Source organism: Procambarus clarkii, chromosome 13 (assembly GCF_040958095.1).
Source record: "Procambarus clarkii isolate CNS0578487 chromosome 13, FALCON_Pclarkii_2.0, whole genome shotgun sequence".
Taxonomy (NCBI): Eukaryota; Metazoa; Arthropoda; class Malacostraca; order Decapoda; family Cambaridae; genus Procambarus; species Procambarus clarkii.
Window position 1 is genome coordinate 21,826,410 of NC_091162.1, and position 20,799 is coordinate 21,847,208.

General features: G+C 46.7%; 3 protein-coding genes across 3 annotated transcripts; all 3 read left to right on the forward strand.

Moving 5' to 3' along the window:
* Nucleotides 1-1,541: 1,541 nt before the first annotated feature.
* Nucleotides 1,542-11,195, forward strand: LOC138364390 (mucin-2-like; the record flags this gene model as incomplete). Its single annotated transcript, XM_069324010.1, has 5 exons — nt 1,542-2,798; nt 3,153-7,213; nt 7,553-9,131; nt 9,762-10,558; nt 11,051-11,195. Coding segments are annotated over exons 1-5 (7,839 nt in total), but the record flags the coding sequence as incomplete, so codon positions are not given.
* A 2,907-nt stretch (nt 11,196-14,102) lies between these two features.
* On the forward strand, nt 14,103-17,773 carry LOC138364391 (mucin-22-like). Its single transcript, XM_069324011.1, has 3 exons — nt 14,103-14,908; nt 16,094-17,182; nt 17,578-17,773. Exons 1-3 carry the CDS (start codon nt 14,103-14,105, stop codon nt 17,771-17,773), a joined length of 2,091 nt encoding a protein of 696 aa, XP_069180112.1.
* A 475-nt stretch (nt 17,774-18,248) lies between these two features.
* LOC138364392 (uncharacterized) lies at nt 18,249-20,111 on the forward strand (the record flags this gene model as incomplete). The annotated part of the gene is made up of 2 exons (XM_069324012.1): nt 18,249-18,640; nt 19,892-20,111. Coding segments are annotated over exons 1-2 (612 nt in total), but the record flags the coding sequence as incomplete, so codon positions are not given.
* Nucleotides 20,112-20,799: the final 688 nt, after the last annotated feature.

The window sequence follows — 20,799 nt, forward strand, 5'->3', positions numbered from 1 at the left end:
TGGCAGCCATTAAATGTGGAAACAATTTTGATACATCTCCGTGTACACCAGGTTGTGTCTGCTGTACCAAGACACAACACAACACAACGATAACCTCTACCACAACAAGCCCAGAATCGACAACTACTATCTCTAGCACTTTATCCACCAGCACATCGACCACTACCACCACAACATCGACCACTTCCACCATTGCATCGACCACTACCACCACTAGCACTACTTCGACAAATGCTACCACTAGTACTACATCGATTACTACCTCCCCCAGCACGACATCGACTACCACTAGCACTACATCGACTACCACCAGCACTACATCGACTACCACCAGCACTACATCGACCAGGAGAACCTCCAAGACATCATCGACCACTACACTAACTGGCAGTACATCGACCACTACGATCACTAGTACTACATCGACTAATACAACCACCAGCACTACATCGATCACCACAACCACCATACCAACAACTAACACCACAAGTACTACTTCAACAACTACCACCACTAGTAGTACATTGACCACTACCACCACCAGCATTTCATCGACAACTTCAACCACTACTCCTTCGACAACTACCACCACAACTACTACTTCGATAACAACCACCACCACCCCAATACCTACTTCGACCACTAGTGTCACACATAAAGCTTGTCACTTTAACGACAGTGACGAGCACCATTTTATTCATGGTAAGAAAAGATGCATAACCAAATGTATTCCTAAAGAGATGGCAGCCATTAAATGTAGAAACAATTTTGATACATCTCCGTGTACACCAGGTTGTGTCTGCTGTACCAAGACACAACACAACACAACGATAACCTCTACCACAACAAGCCCAGAATCGACAACTACTATCTCTAGCACTTTATCCACCAGCACATCAACCACTACCACCACAACATCGACCACTTCCACCATTACATCGACCACTACCACCACTAGCACTACATCGACAACTGCCACCACTAGTACTACATCGATTACTACCACCCCCAGCACGACATCGACTACCACCAGCACTACATCGACTACCACCAGCACTACATCGACTACCATCAGCACTACATCGACCAGGAGAACCTCCAAGACATCATCGACAACTACACCAACTGGCAGTACATCGACCACTACAATCACTAGTACTACATCGACTAATACAACCACCAGCACTACATCGATCACCACAACCACCATACCAACAACTAACAACACAAGTACTACTTCAACAACTACCACCACTAGTAGTACATTGACCACTACCACCACCAGCATTTTATCGACAACTTTAACCACCACTACTTCGACAACAACCACCACCACCCCAATAACAACTTCGACTATTAGTATCACACATAAAGTGTGTCACTTTATCAACAGTGACGAGCGCCATTTTATTCTTGGTAGGAAAAGATGCACAACCAAATGTTTTCCCAAAGAGATGGCAGCCATTAAATGTGGAAACAATTTTGATACGTCCCCGTGTACACCAGGTTGTGTCTGCTGTACCAAGACACAACACAACACAATGATAACCACCACAACAACAAGCCCTGAACACACAATTACCATTACTAGCATCACAACGCCATCTACCACCATTGTCACCCTAACGCAACCAACCACAACTGTCAAAACATCGCCAACTACCACCACTGTCACCACAACGCCAAATACCACAACTTTCACCACAACGCCAACTATCACCACATTAACCACAACGCCAACTACCACAATTGTCACCTCAACGGAAACTACCACCACTGTCACCCCAACGCTAACTACCACCATTGAAATCACAACGCCAACTACCACCACTTTCTCCACAACGCCAACTACCACCACTCTCACCACAATGCCAACTACCACCACTCTCACCCCAACGCTAACTACGACAATTGTAACCACAACGCCAACTACCACAACTGTCTCCACAACGCCAACTACCACAACTGTCTCCACAACGCCAACTACCACCATTGTAACCACAACACCAACTACTACCACTTTCACCACAACGCCAACTACCACCACATTCACCACAACGCCAAATACCACCTCTGTCACCACAACACCAACTACCACCACTGTTATCATTACGCCAACTACAACTACTGTCAACGCTACACCTATTTCCACCACAAAGCCAACAGCCTCCACTGTCATAACGCAAACTACGACCATTGTTATTACAACGCCAACTACCACCACTGTCACCACAACACCAACTACAACCACTGTCATCATTACGCCAACTACCATGACTGTCACCACTAAACTTATTTCCACCACATTGCCAACTACCACCTCTGTCACAACAATGCCAACTACTACCACTGTCACCCCAACGGCAAATTCCACAACTGTTACCACAACGCCAACTACCACCACTGAAATCACGACGCCAACTACCACCACTGAAATCACCACTATTGTAACCACAACTCCATCTTCCACCACTGTCACCACAACGCTAAATACTAACACTGCCACCCCAACGCCAACTACGACCATTGTAACCACAACGCCAACTACCACAACTGTCACCACAACGCCATCTAATATAACTGTCAGCACATCACAAAATATTACCACTGTAACCACAATGCCAACTACCACCACTGTAACCACATCGCAAACTACCACCACTGTGATGACAACATCAACTACCACCACTGTTACCACAACGCGAAGTCCCACCACTGTTAACACAACGCTAAATACTACCACTGTCACCACAACGCCAACTTCCAAATCTGTCACCCCAACGCCAACTACCACCATTGTAAACATAACACCAACTACCACTTCTGTCACCACAACGCCAACTACCATCACTGTCACCACAACGCCAACTACCATCACTGTCACCACAACGCCATCAACTACCACTGTCACCCCAACGCCAACTACCACCACTGTCACAACAACGAAAACTAACACCAATGTCACCACAACGCCAACTACCACCACTGTAACCACATTGCCAACTACCACCACTGTCACCACAACGCCAACTACCACCATTGTAACCACAACGCCAACTACCACCACTGTCACCACAACACCAACTACCACCACTGTCATCATTACGCCAAATACCACCACTGTCACCACTACACCTATTTCTACCACAAAGCTAACTACCACCACTGTCACCCTAACGCCAACTACCACCATTGTAACCACAACGCCAACTACCACCATTGTCAACCAAACGTCAAATACCACCACAACGCTAAATACTAACACTGTCACCAGAACTTCAACAATCTCCACTTTCAAAACAACGCCAACTACCACCACTGAAACCCTAACGCAACCTTATACAACTGTCAAAACATCGCCAACTACCACCACTGTCACCACAACGCCAAATACCACAACTGTCACTACAACGCCAACTATCACCACATTAACCACAACGCACACTATCACCACTGTAACCACAACGCCAACTACCACAATTGTCACCTCTACGGCAACTACCACCAATGCCACTACAACACCAACTAACACCACTCTCCCCACAACGCCAAATACCACCACTGTCACCCCAACGTCACCTATGACCATTGTAACTACAACGCCATCTACCACAACTGTCTCCACAACGCAAACTACTACCACTGTCACCCCAACGCCAACTACCACCATTGTAACCACAACGCCAACTACCACCATTGTCACCACAACGCCAACTACCACCACTGTCACCACAACGCCAACTACCACCACTGTCACCACAACGCCCAATACTACTACTGTCACCCCAACGCCAACTTCCACAACTGTCACACCAACGCCACCTACCACCATTGTAACCACAACGCCAACTATGACAACTGTCACCACAAAGCAAACTACCACCACAGTCACCCCAACGCCAACTACCACAATTGTAACCACAACGCCAACTACTACCAATGTCACCTCAACGCCAACTACCACCATTGAAACCACAACGCCAACTACCACCACTTTCACCATAACGCCAACTACCACCACTCTCACCATAACGCCAACTACGATCACTGTCACCCGAACGCCAACTACGACCACTGTAACCACAACGCCTACTACCACAACTGTCACCACAACGCCATCTACTACAAATGTCAGCACATTACAAAATATTACCACTGTAACCGCAATGCCAACTATCACCACTGTAACCACATCGCACACTACCACCACTGTGATGACAATATCAACTACCTCCATTGTAACCACAACGCCAACTACCACCAATGTAACCACAACGCCAACTACCACCATTGTCAACCAAACGTCAAATACCACCACAACGCCAAATACTAACACTGTCACCAGAACGTCAACAACCTTCACTTTCAAAACAACGCCAACTACGACCAATGTTATCACAACACCAACTACAACCAGTACGCCAACTACCAACACTCTCACCACAACTCCAACTACCACCACAACGCCAACTACCACCACAAATTGTTCTTCGACAACTACCACCACCACAACTACCTCGACCACTAGTACCACACATAAAACGTGTCACTTTATCAACAGCGACGAACACAATTTTGTTCATGGCAGGAAAAGATGCACAACCAAATGCTTTCCCAAAGAGATGGCAGCCATTAAATGTGGAAACAATTTTGATTCGTCCCTGTGTACACCAGGGTGTGTATGCTGTACCAAGACACCACACAACACAACGATAACCACTACCATAACAAGCCCTGAACACACAACTACCATTACTAGCATCACAACGACAACTGCCACCACTGTCACCCCAACGCCAACTACCACCACTGAAACCCTAACGCAACCTTATACAACTGTCAAAACATCGCCAAGTACCACCACTGTCACCACAACGCCAAATACCACAACTGTCACCACAACGCCAACTATCATCACATTAACCACAACGCATACTATCACCACTGTAACCACAACCCCAACTTACACAATTGTCACCTCAATGGCAACTACCACCACTGTCACCACAACACCAACTAACATCACTCTCCCCACAACGCCAAATACCACCACTGTCACCCCAACGCCAACTATGACCATTGAAACCACAACGCCAACTACCACAACTGTCTCCACAATGCAAACTACTACTACTGTCACCCCAACGCCAACTACCACCACTGCAACCACACTGCCAACTACCACCACTCTCACCACAACGCCAACTACCACCACTCTCCCCACAACGCCAACTACCACCACTGTTACCCCAACGCCAACTATGACCATTGTAACCACAACGCCAACTACCACAACTGTCTCCAAAACGCTAACTACTACCAGTGTCACCCAAACGCCAACTACCACCACTGTCACCCCAACGCCAACTATGACCATTGTAACCTCAACGCCAACTACCACAACTGTCTCCACAACACCAACTACCACGATTGTAACCATAACACCAACTACCACCATTGTAACCACAACGCCAACTACCACCACTGTCACCACAACGCCAACTACCACCATTGTAACCACAACGCCAACTACCACCACTGTCACCACAACGCTAACTACCACCACTGTCACCACAACGCCCAATACTACCACTGTCACCTCAACGCCAACTTCCACAACTGTCACACCAACGCCAACTACCACCATTGTAACCACAACGCCAACTATGACAACTGTCACCACAACGCAAACTACCACCACCTTCACCACAACGCCAACTACCACCACTGTAACCACACCGCCAACTACCACCTCTGTCAAAACAACACCAACTACCACCACTGTCATCATTACGCCAACTACCAACACTCTCACCACAACTCCAACTACCACCACAACGCCAACTACCACCACAAATTGTTCTTCGACAACTACCACCACCACAACTACCTCGACCACTAGTACCACACATAAAACGTGTCGCTTTATCAACAGCGACGACCATCATTATATTCATGATAGGAAAAGATGCACAACCAAATGTTTTCCCAAAGAGATGGCAGCCATTAAATGTGGAAACAATTTTGATACGTCCCCGTGTACACATGGTTGTGTCTGCTGTACCAAGACACCACACAACACAACGATAACCACTATCACAACCAGCCATGAACACACAACTACCATTACTAGCATCACAACGACAACTGCCACCATTGTCACCCCAACGCCAACTACCACCACTGTCACCCTAACGCAACCTACCACAACTGTCAAAACATCGCCAACTACCACCACTGTCACCACAACGCCAAATACCACAACTGTCACCACAACGCCAACTATCACCACTGTAACCACAACGCCAACTATCACTACTGTAACTACAACGCAAACTACCACAATTGTCACCCCAACGACAACTACCAACACTGTCACCACAACACCAACTACCACCATTGTCATCACAAAGCTAATTACTACCACTGTCACCCCAACGCAAACTACCACCATTGAAACCACAACGCCAACTACCACCACTTTCACCATAACGCCAACTATGACCACTCTCACCACAACGCCATCTACTACAAGTGTCACCACAACGCCAATTACCACCACTGTCAGCACATCACAAAATACCACCACTGTCTCCACAAGGCCAACTACAACCACTGTAACCACACCGCTATCTACCACGAATGTCACCACAACGCCAACTACCACAATTGTAACCACAATGCCAACTACCACCACTGTCACCACAACACCAACTACCACCACTGTCGTCATTACGCCAACTACCACCACTGTCACCACTACACTTATTTCTACCACAAAGCCAACTACCACCACTATCTCTACAACGTTAACTACGAACACTGCCAGCACAACGTCATCTATCACCACTGTTAACCCAACGCCAACTACCACCATTGTAACCACAACGCCAACTACCACCACAGTAGCCACACCGCCAACTACCACCACTGTCACCACAACGCTAAATACTACCACTGTCACCACAACGCCAACTACCACCATTGTAACCACAACGCCAACTACCACCATTGTAACCACAACGCAAACTTCCACAACTTTCACCGCAAAGCCAACAACGACCATTGTAACCACAACGCCAATTTCCACCACTGTCAGCACAACGCCAACTACCACCATTCTTATCACAACGCCAACTACCACTATTGTTACCACAACGCCAAATACTCCCATTGTCACCACAACGCCAACTTCCACAACTGTCTCCCCAATGTCAACTTCCAGCATTGTAACCACAACACCAATTACCACTACTGTCACCATAACGCCCAATACTACCACTGTCACCACAACGCCAACTACCACCACTGTAACCACACCGCCAACTACCACCACTGTCACCACAACGCCAACTACCACCATTGTAACCACACCGCCAACTACCACCACTGTCACCACAACGCCGACTACCACCATTGTAACCACAACGCCAACTACCACCACTGTCACCACAACGCCAACAACCACCATTGTTTCAACAATGCCAACTACCATGACTGTCACCACAACGCCAACAACCACCACTGTTATAACACTGCCAACTACCACCAGTTTCACTAAAACGCTAAATACCATCACAACGCCAACTGCCAACAATGTCACCACAACGCCAACTACCATCGCAACGCCAACTACCACCACAACGTCAACTACAACCACTATCACCAACACGACAACTACCATATTAACGTCAACTACCACCACTGTCACCACAACGCCCACTACCACCGTTGTAACCACAACGCAAACTACCACCACTGTCACCCCGACGCCAACTACGACCATTGTAACCACAACTCCAACTACCACCACTGTCACCACAACGCCATCTACAACCACTGTCACCTCAACGCACACTACCACCATTGTAACTACAACGCCAACTTACACCACTGTCTCCACAACGCCAACTACCACCACTGTCACCACAACGCCAACTATCACCACTGTAACCACACCGACAACTACCATCACCGTCAGCCCACCGCCAACTACTACCTTTGTAACCACATCCCCAACTACCACTATTGTCACCTCAACGCCAACTACCACCAATGTCACCACAACGCCATCTATCACCACTTTCACCCAAACGCCAAATACCACCACAACGCTGAATACTAACACTGTCACCAGAACGCCAACTACCTTCACTGTCAAAACAACGCCAACTACGACCATTGTTATCACAACGCCAACTACCACCAGAACGCCAACTACTAACACTCTCACCACAACTCCAACTACCACCACAACGCCAACTACCACCAGAAATACTACTTCGACAACTACCACTACCACAACTACTTCGACCACTAGGACCACACATAAAGCGTGTCAATTTATTAACAGTGACGAACACAATTTTATTCATGGCAGGAAAACATGCACAACCAAATGTTTTCCCAAAGAGATGGCAGCCATTAAATGTGGGAACAATTTTGATTCGTCCCCGTGTACACCAGGTTGTGTCTGCTGTTCCAAGACACCACACAACAAAACGACAACCACTATCACAACAAGCTCTGAACACACAAGAACTATCACTAGCACTACATTGATCACTACCACCACTGTTTCTACAACGCTAACTACCAACACTGCCAGCACAACGCCCACTTTCACCAATGTAACCCCAACGCTAGCTACCACCACTGTCACCCCAACGGAAACTACCACAACTATCACCACAACGCCAACTACCACCAAAACTCTAATTAACACTACAGTCAACACAACGACAACTACGCCAACTGTCACTACAACTTCAACTACCACAACTGTCACCACGACGCCAACTACCACCACTGTCACCATAACGTCAACTACCACCACTATCACCCCGACGCCAACTACCACCACTGTCACCCCGACGCCAACTACCACCACTGTCACCCAGACGAAAACTACGACCATTATTAATAAAACGCCAACTACCACCACTACCACAACGCCAAATACCAACACTGTTACCACAATGCCAACTACCTACACTGTCACCACAACGCCAACTACCACCATTGTCAACACAATGCAAACTACCACCACTGTCACCACAACACAAACTACCAGAACTGTCACCACAACGCTAACTACCACCACTGTCACTACAACGCCAACTACCACCACTGTGACTACAACATCAACTACCACAACTGTCACCACGACGCCAACTACCACCACTGTCACCATAACGTTAACTACCACCACTGTCACTACAACGCCAATTACCACCACTGTCACTACAACGCCAACTAACACAACTGTCACCACAACGCCAACTACCACAACTGTCACTATAACGCCAACTACCACGATTGTCATCACAACGCCAACTACCACCACAGTCACTACAACGCCAACTACCACAACTGTCACTACAACGCACACTACCGCCACTGTCACAACAATGCCAACTACCACAACCGTCAGCACAACGCCAACTACCCCCACTGTCATTAGAACGCCAACTACCACCAATGTCACAACAATGCCAACTACCACTACTGCCATCACAACGTCCAGTACAACCACTAGTACAACATCAACAACCACAACTACCAGTACAACATCAACAACCACAACCACCAGTACATCATCAACAACAACAAGTACTAGTACAACATCAACAACCACCAGCACAACATCAACAACCACAACCACCAGCACAACATCAACAACCACAACCACTAGTACAACATCAACAACCACCAGCACAACATCAACAACCACAACCACCAGCACAACATCAACAACAACAACCACTAGTACAACAACGACAACAACAACAACCAGCACAACATCAACAACCACAACCACTAGTACAACAACGACAACCACCAAGACACATAAAGAGTGCCATTTTATCAGCCACAGAGAAAGACATTTAGTCGCTAGTAAGAAAAGATGCACAACCAAATGTTTTCCCAAAGAGATGGCAGCAATTAAATGTGGGAACAATTTTGATACGTCACCGTGTACACCAGGTTGTGTCTGCTGTACCAAGACACAACACAACACAACGACAACCACTATCACAACAAGCCCTGAACACACAAGAACTATCACTAGCACTACATTGATCACTACCACCACTGTTTCTACAACGCTAACTACCAACACTGCCAGCACAACGCCCACTATCACCAATGTAACCACAACGCTAGCTAACACCACTGTCACCCCAACGGAAACTACCACAACTATCACCACAACGCCAACTACCACCAAAACTCTTATTAACACTACAGTCAACACAAAGACAACTACGCCAACTGTCACTACAACTTCAACTACCACAACTGTCACCACGACGCCAACTACCACCACTGTCACCATAACGTCAAATACCACCACTGTCACCCCGACGCCAACTACCACCACTGTCACCCCGACGCCAACTACCACCACTGTCACCCAGACGAAAACTACGACCATTATTACTAAAACGCAAACTACCACCACTGTCACCACAACGCCAAATACCAACACTGTCACCACAATGCCAACTACCTACACTGTCACCACAACGCCAACTACCACCATTGTCAACACAACGCAAACTACCACCACTGTCACCACAACACAAACTACCAGAACTGTCACCACAACGCTAACTACCACCACTGTCACTACAACGCCAACTACCACAACTGTGACTACAACATCAACTACCACAACTGTCACCACGACGCCAACTACCACCACTGTCACCATAACATCAACTACCACCACTGTCACTACAACGCCAATTACCATCACTGTCACCACAACGCCAACTAACACAACTGTCACCACAACGCCAACTACCACAACTGTCACTACAACGCCAACTACCACGATTGTCATCACAACGCCAACTACCACCACTGTCACTACAACGCCAACTACCACAACTGTCACTACAACGCACACTACCGCCACTGTCACAACAATGCCAACTACCACAACCGTCACCACAACGCCAACTACCACCACTGTCATCAGAACGCCAACTACCACCAATGTCACAACAATGCCAACTACCACTACTGCCATCACAACGTCCAGTACAACGACTAGTACAACATCAACAACCACAACTACCAGTACAACATCAACAACCACAACCACCAGTACATCATCAACAACAACAACCACTAGTACAACATCAACAACCACCAGCACAACATCAACAACCACAACCACCAGCACAACATCAACAACAACAACCACTAGTACAACATCAACAACCACCAGCACAACATCAACAACCACAACCACCAGCACAACATCAACAACAACCACTAGTACAACAACGACAGCAACAACCACCAGCACAACATCAACAACCACAACCACTAGTACAACAACGACAACCACCAAGACACATAAAGAGTGCCATTTTATCAGCCATAGCGAAAGACATTTAGTAGCCAGTAAGAAAAGTTGCACAACCAAATGTTTTCCCAAAGAGATGGCAGCAATTAAATGTGGGACCAATTTTGATACGTCCCCGTGTACACCAGGTTGTGTCTGCTGTACCAAGACACCACACAACACAACGACAACCACTATCACAACAAGCCCTGAACACACAAGAACTATCACTAGCACTACATTGATAACTACCACCACTGTTTCTTCAACGCTAACTACCAACACTGCCAGCACAACGCCCACTATCACCAATGTAACCACAACGCTAGCTACCACAACTATCACCACAACGCCAACTACCACCAAAACTCTAATTAACACTACAGTCAACACAACGACAACTACGCCAATTGTCACTACAACTTCAACTACCACAACTGTCACCACGCCGGCAACTACCACCACTGTCACCATAACGTCAACTACCACCACTGTCACTCCGACGCCAACTACCACCACTGTCACCCCGACGCCAACTACCACCACTGTCACCCAGACGAAAACTACGACCATTATTACTAAAACGCCAACTACCACCACTGTCACCACAACGCCAAATACCAACACTGTCACCACAATGCCAACTACCTACACTGTCACCACAACGCCAACTACGACCATTGTCAACACAACGAAAACTGCAACCACTGTCACCACAACACAAACTACCAGAACTGTCACCACAACGCTAACTACCACCACTGTCACTACAACGCCAACTACCACAACTGTGACTACAACATCAACTACCACAACTGTCACCACGACGCCAACTACCACCACTGTCACCATAACATCAACTACCACCACTGTCACTACAACGCCAATTACCACCACTGTCACTACAACGCCAACTAACACAACTGTCACCACAACGACAACTACCACAACTGTCACTATAACACCAACTACCACGATTGTCATCAGAACGCCAACTACCACCACTATCACTACAACACCAACTACCACAACTCTCACTACAACGCACACTACCGCCACTGTCACAACAATGCCAACTACCACAACCGTCACCACAACGCCAACTACCCCCACTGTCACCAGAACGCCAACTACCACCAATGTCACAACAATGCCAACTACCACTACTGCCATCACAACGTTCAGTACAATCACTAGTACAACATCAACAGCCACAACTACCAGTACAACATCAACAACCACAACCACCAGTACATCATCAACAACAACAACCACTAGTACAACATCAACAACCACCAGCACAACATCAACAACCACAAAAACCAGCACAACATCAACAACAACAACCACTAGTACAATATCAACAACCACCAGCACAACATCAATAACCACAACCACCAGCACAACATCAACAACAACAACCACTAGTACAACAACGACAACAACAACCACCAGCACAACATCAACAACCACAACCACTAGTACAACTTCAACAACCACCAGCACAACATCAACAACCACAACCACCAGCACAACATCAACAACAACAACCACTAGTACAACAACGACAACAACAACCACCAGCACAACATCAACAACCACAACCACTAGTACAACAACGACAACAACAACCACCAGCACAACATCAACAACCACAACCACTAGTACAACAACGACAAACACCAAGACACATAAAGAGTGCCATTTTATCAGCAATAGAGAAAGACATTTAGTCGCTAGTAAGAAAAGATGCACAACCAAATGTTTTCCCAAAGAGATGGCAGCAATTAAATGTGGGAACAATTTTGATACGTCACCGTGTACACCAGGTTGTGTCTGCTGTACCAAGACACAACACAACACAACGACAACCACTATCACAACAAGCCCTGAACACACAAGAACTAGCACTACATGGATCACTACCACCACTGTTTCTACAACGCTAACTACCAACACTGCCAGCACAACGCCCACTATCACCAATGTAACCACAACGCTAGCTACCACCACTGTCACCCCAACGGAAGCTACCACAACTATCACCACAACGCCAACTACCACCAAAACTCTAATTAACTCTACAGTCAACACAACGACAACTACGCCAACTGTCACTACAACTTCAACTACCACAACTGTCACGACGACGCCAACTACCACCACTGTCACCATAACGTCAACTACCACCACTGTCACCCCGTCGCCAACTACCACCACTGTCACCCAGACGAAAACTACGACCATTATTAATAAAACGCAAACTACCACCACTGTCACCACAACGCCAAATACCAACACTGTCACCACAATGCCAACTACCTACACTGTCACCACAACGCCAACTACCACCATTGTCAACAAAACGCAAACTACCACCACTGTCACCACAACACAAACTACCAGAAATGTCATCACAACGCTAACTACCACCACTGTCACTACAACGCCAACTACCACAACTGTGACTACAACATCAACTACCACAACTGTCACCACGACGCCAACTACCACCACTGTCACCATAACATCAGCTACCACCACTGTCACTACAACGCCAATTACCACCACTGTCACTACAACACCAACTAACACAACTGTCACCACAACGCCAACTACCACAACGGTCACTATAACGCTAACTACCACGATTGTCATCACAACGCCAACTACCACCACTGTCACTACAACGCCAACTACCACAACTGTCACTACAACGCACACTACCGCCACTGTCACAACAATGCCAACTACCACAACCGTCACTACAACGCCAACTACCCCCACTGTCATCAGAACGCCAACTACCACCAATGTCACAACAATGCCAGCTACCACTACTGCCATCACAACGTCCAGTACAACCACTAGTACAACAACAACAACCACAACTACCAGTACAACATCAACAACCACAACCACCAGTACATCATCAACAACAACAACCACTAGTACAACATCAACAACCACCAGCACAACATCAACAACCACAACCACCAGCACAACATCAACAACAACAACCACTAGTACAACATCAACAACCACCAGCGCAACATCAACAACAACAACCACCAGCACAACATCAACAACAACAACAACTAGTACAACAACGACAACAACAACAACCAGCACAACATCAACAACAACAACCACTAGTACAACATCGACAACAACCACCAGCACAACATCAACAACCACAACCACTAGTACAACATCAACAACCACCAGCACAACATCAACAACCACCAGCACAACATCAACAACCACAACCACCAGTACAACATCAGCAACAACAACCACTAGTACAACAACGACAACAACAACCACCAGCACAACATCAACAACCACAACCACTAGTACAACATCAACAACCACCAGCACAACATCAACAACCACAACCACCAGCACAACATCAACAACAACAACCACTAGTACAACAACGACAACAACAACAACCACTAGTACAACAACGACAACAACAACAACCAGCACAACATCAACAACCACAACCACTAGTACAACAACGACAACCACCAAGACACATAAAGAGTGCCATTTTATCAGCCATAGAGAAAGACATTTAGTCGCTAGTAAGAAAAGATGCACAACCAAATGTTTTCCCAAAGAGATGGCAGCAATTAAATGTGGGAACAATTTTGATACGTCACCGTGTACACCAGGTTGTGTCTGCTGTACCAAGACACAACACAACACAACGACAACCACTATCACAACAAGCCCTGAACACACAAGAACTATCACTAGCACTACATTGATCACTACCACCACTGTTTCTACAACGCTAACTACCAACACTGCCAGCACAACGCCCACTATCACCAATGTAACCACAACGCTAGCTAACACCACTGTCACCCCAACGGAAACTACCACAACTATCACCACAACGCCAACTACCACCAAAACTCTTATTAACACTACAGTCAACACAACGACAACTACGCTAACTGTCACTACAACTTCAACTACCACAACTGTCACCACAACGCCAACTACCACCACTGTCACCATAACGTCAACTACCACCACTGTCACCCCAACGCCAACTACCACCACTGTCACCCCGGCGCCAACTACTACAACTGTGACTACAACATCAACTACCACAACTGTCACAACGACGCCAACTACCAACACTGTCACCATAACGTCAACTACCACCACTGTCACTACAACGCCAATTACCACCACTGTCACTACAACGCCAACTAACACAACTGTCACCACAACGCCAACTAACACAACTGTCACCACAACGCCAACTACCGCAACTGTCACTATAACGCCAACTACCACGATTGTTATCACAACGCCAACTACCACCTCTGTCACCCCGGCGCCAACTACCACAACTGTGACTACAACATCAACTACCACAACTGTCACCACGACGCCAACTACCACCACTGTCACCATAACGTCAACTACCACCACTGTCACTACAACGCCAATTACCACCACTGTCACTACAACGCCAATTACCACCACTGTCACTACATCGCCAACTAACACAACTGTCACCACAACGCCAACTACCACAACTGTCACTATAACGCCAACTACCAAGATTGTCATCACAACGCCAACTACCTCCACTGTCACTACAACGCCAACTACCACAACTGTCACTACAACGCACACTACCGCCACTGTCACAACAATGCCAACTACCACAACCGTCACTACAACGCCAACTACCCCCACTGTCATCAGAACGCCAACTACCACCAATGTCACAACAATGCCAACTACCACTACTGCCATCACAACGTCCAGTACAACCACTAGTACAACAACAACAACCACAACTACCAGTACAACATCAACAACCACAACCACCAGTACATCATCAACAACAACAACCACTAGTACAACATCAACAACCACTAGCACAACATCAACAACCACAACCACCAGCACAACATCAACAACAACAACCACTAGTACAACATCAACAACCACCAGCGCAACATCAACAACCACAACCACTAGTACAACATCAACAACCACCAGCACAACATCAACAACAACAACAACTAGTACAACAACGACAACAACAACAACCAGCACAACATCAACAACAACAACCACTAGTACAACAACGACAACAACCACCAGCACAACATCAACAACCACAACCACTAGTACAACATCAACAACCACGAGCACAACATCAACAACCACCAGCACAACATCAACCACCACAACCACCAGTACAACATCAACAACAACAACCTCTAGTACAACAACGACAACAACAACCACCAGCACAACATCAACAACCACAACCACTAGTACAACATCAACAACAACAACCACTAGTACAACATCAACAACCACCAGCGCAACATCAACAACCACAACCACCAGCACAACATCAACAACAACAACAACTAGTACAACAACGACAACAACAACAACCAGCACAACATCAACAACAACAACCACTAGTACAACAACGACAACAACCACCAGCACAACATCAACAAGAACAACAACTAGTACAACATCAACAACCACCAGCACAACATCAGCAACCACCAGCACAACATCAACAACCACCAGCACAACATCAACAACCACAACCACCAGTACAACATCAAGAACCACTAGTACAACAACGACAACAACAACCACCAGCACAACATCAACAACCACAACCACTAGTACAACATCAACAACCACCAGCACAACATCAACAACAACAACCACTAGTACAACAACGACAACAACAACAACCAGCACAACATCAACAACCACAACCACTAGTACAACAACGACAACCACCAAGACACATAAAGAGTGCCATTTTATCAGCCATAGAGAAAGACATTTAGTCGCTAGTAAGAAAAGATGCACAACCAAATGTTTTCCCAAAGAGATGGCAGCAATTAAATGTGGGAACAATTTTGATACGTCACCGTGTACACCAGGTTGTGTCTGCTGTACCAAGACACAACACAACACAACGACAACCACTATCACAACAAGCCCTGAACACACAAGAACTATCACTAGCACTACATTGATCACTACCACCACTGTTTCTACAACGCTAACTACCAACACTGCCAGCACAACGCCCACTATCACCAATGTAACCACAACGCTAGCTAACACCACTGTCACCCCAACGGAAACTACCACAACTATCACCACAACGCCAACTACCACCAAAACTCTTATTAACACTACAGTCAACACAAAGACAACTACGCCAACTGTCACTACAACTTCAACTACCACAACTGTCACCACGACGCCAACTACCACCACTGTCACCATAACGTCAAATACTACCACTGTCACCCCGACGCCAACTACCACCACTGTCACCCCGACGCCAACTACCACCACTGTCACCCAGACGAAAACTACGACCATTATTACTAAAACGCAAACTACCACCACTGTCACCACAACGCCAAATACCAACACTGTCACCACAATGCCAACTACCTACACTGTCACCACAACGCCAACTACCACCATTGTCAACACAACGCAAACTACCACCACTGTCACCACAACACAAACTACCAGAACTGTCACCACAACGCTAACTACCACCACTGTCACTACAACGCCAACTACCACAACTGTGACTACAACATCAACTACCACAACTGTCACCACGACGCCAACTACCACCACTGTCACCATAACATCAACTACCACCACTGTCACTACAACGCCAATTACCACCACTGTCACCACAACGCCAACTAACACAACTGTCACCACAACGCCAACTACCACAACTGTCACTACAACGATTGTCATCACAACGCCAACTACCACCACTGTCACTAAAACGCCAACTACCACAACTGTCACTACAACGCACACTACCGCCACTGTCACAACAATGCCAACTACCACAATCGTCACCACAACGCCAACTACCACCACTGTCATCAGAACGCCAACTATCACCAATGTCACAACAATGCCAACTACCACTACTGCCATCACAACGTCCAGTACAACCACTAGTACAACATCAACAACCACAACTACCAGTACAACATCAACAACCACAACCACCAGTACATCATCAACAACAACAAGTACTAGTACAACATCAACAACCACCAGCACAACATCAACAACCACAACCACCAGCACAACATCAACAACCACAACCACTAGTACAACATCAACAACCACCAGCACAACATCAACAACCACAACCACCAGCACAACATCAACAACAACAACCACTAGTACAACAACGACAACAACAACAACCAGCACAACATCAACAACCACAACCACTAGTACAACAACGACAACCACCAAGACACATAAAGAGTGCCATTTTATCAGCCACAGAGAAAGACATTTAGTCGCTAGTAAGAAAAGATGCACAACCAAATGTTTTCCCAAAGAGATGGCAGCAATTAAATGTGGGAACAATTTTGATACGTCACCGTGTACACCAGGTTGTGTCTGCTGTACCAAGACACAACACAACACAACGACAACCACTATCACAACAAGCCCTGAACACACAAGAACTATCACTAGCACTACATTGATCACTACCACCACTGTTTCTACAACGCTAACTACCAACACTGCCAGCACAACGCCCACTATCACCAATGTAACCACAACGCTAGCTAACACCACTGTCACCCCAACGGAAACTACCACAACTATCACCACAACGCCAACTACCACCAAAACTCTTATTAACACTACAGTCAACACAAAGACAACTACGCCAACTGTCACTACAACTTCAACTACCACAACTGTCACCACGACGCCAACTACCACCACTGTCACCATAACGTCAAATACCACCACTGTCACCCCGACGCCAACTACCACCACTGTCACCCCGACGCCAACTACCACCACTGTCACCCAGACGAAAACTACGACCATTATTACTAAAACGCAAACTACCACCACTGTCACCACAACGCCAAATACCAACACTGTCACCACAATGCCAACTACCTACACTGTCACCACAACGCCAACTACCACCATTGTCAACACAACGCAAACTACCACCACTGTCACCACAACACAAACTACCAGAACTGTCACCACAACGCTAACTACCACCACTGTCACTACAACGCCAACTACCACAACTGTGACTACAACATCAACTACCACAACTGTCACCACGACGCCAACTACCACCACTGTCACCATAACATCAACTACCACCACTGTCACTACAACGCCAATTACCATCACTGTCACCACAACGCCAACTAACACAACTGTCACCACAACGCCAACTACCACAACTGTCACTACAACGCCAACTACCACGATTGTCATCACAACGCCAACTACCACCACTGTCACTACAACGCCAACTACCACAACTGTCACTACAACGCACACTACCGCCACTGTCACAACAATGCCAACTACCACAACCGTCACCACAACGCCAACTACCACCACTGTCATCAGAACGCCAACTACCACCAATGTCACAACAATGCCAACTACCACTACTGCCATCACAACGTCCAGTACAACGACTAGTACAACATCAACAACCACAACTACCAGTACAACATCAACAACCACAACCACCAGTACATCATCAACAACAACAACCACTAGTACAACATCAACAACCACCAGCACAACATCAACAACCACAACCACCAGCACAACATCAACAACAACAACCACTAGTACAACATCAACAACCACCAGCACAACATCAACAACCACAACCACCAGCACAACATCAACAACAACCACTAGTACAACAACGACAGCAACAACCACCAGCACAACATCAACAACCACAACCACTAGTACAACAACGACAACCACCAAGACACATAAAGAGTGCCATTTTATCAGCCATAGCGAAAGACATTTAGTAGCCAGTAAGAAAAGTTGCACAACCAAATGTTTTCCCAAAGAGATGGCAGCAATTAAATGTGGGACCAATTTTGATACGTCCCCGTGTACACCAGGTTGTGTCTGCTGTACCAAGACACCACACAACACAACGACAACCACTATCACAACAAGCCCTGAACACACAAGAACTATCACTAGCACTACATTGATAACTACCACCACTGTTTCTTCAACGCTAACTACCAACACTGCCAGCACAACGCCCACTATCACCAATGTAACCACAACGCTAGCTACCACAACTATCACCACAACGCCAACTACCACCAAAACTCTAATTAACACTACAGTCAACACAACGACAACTACGCCAATTGTCACTACAACTTCAACTACCACAACTGTCACCACGCCGGCAACTACCACCACTGTCACCATAACGTCAACTACCACCACTGTCACTCCGACGCCAACTACCACCACTGTCACCCCGACGCCAACTACCACCACTGTCACCCAGACGAAAACTACGACCATTATTACTAAAACGCCAACTACCACCACTG

Excerpts from the sequence above, each read along its gene's own strand:
- LOC138364391 (XM_069324011.1), top strand. The coding sequence starts at position 14,103 with ATGCCAACTACCACAACCGTCACTACAACGCCAACTACCCCCACTGTC. Across the intron at positions 14,909-16,093 it reads ACCACCAAGACACATAAAGA|AACGCCAACTACCACCAATG; the intron begins GTGCCATTTTAT and ends CACTGTCATCAG. Across the intron at positions 17,183-17,577 it reads ACCACCAAGACACATAAAGA|TCAACACAAAGACAACTACG; the intron begins GTGCCATTTTAT and ends TTAACACTACAG.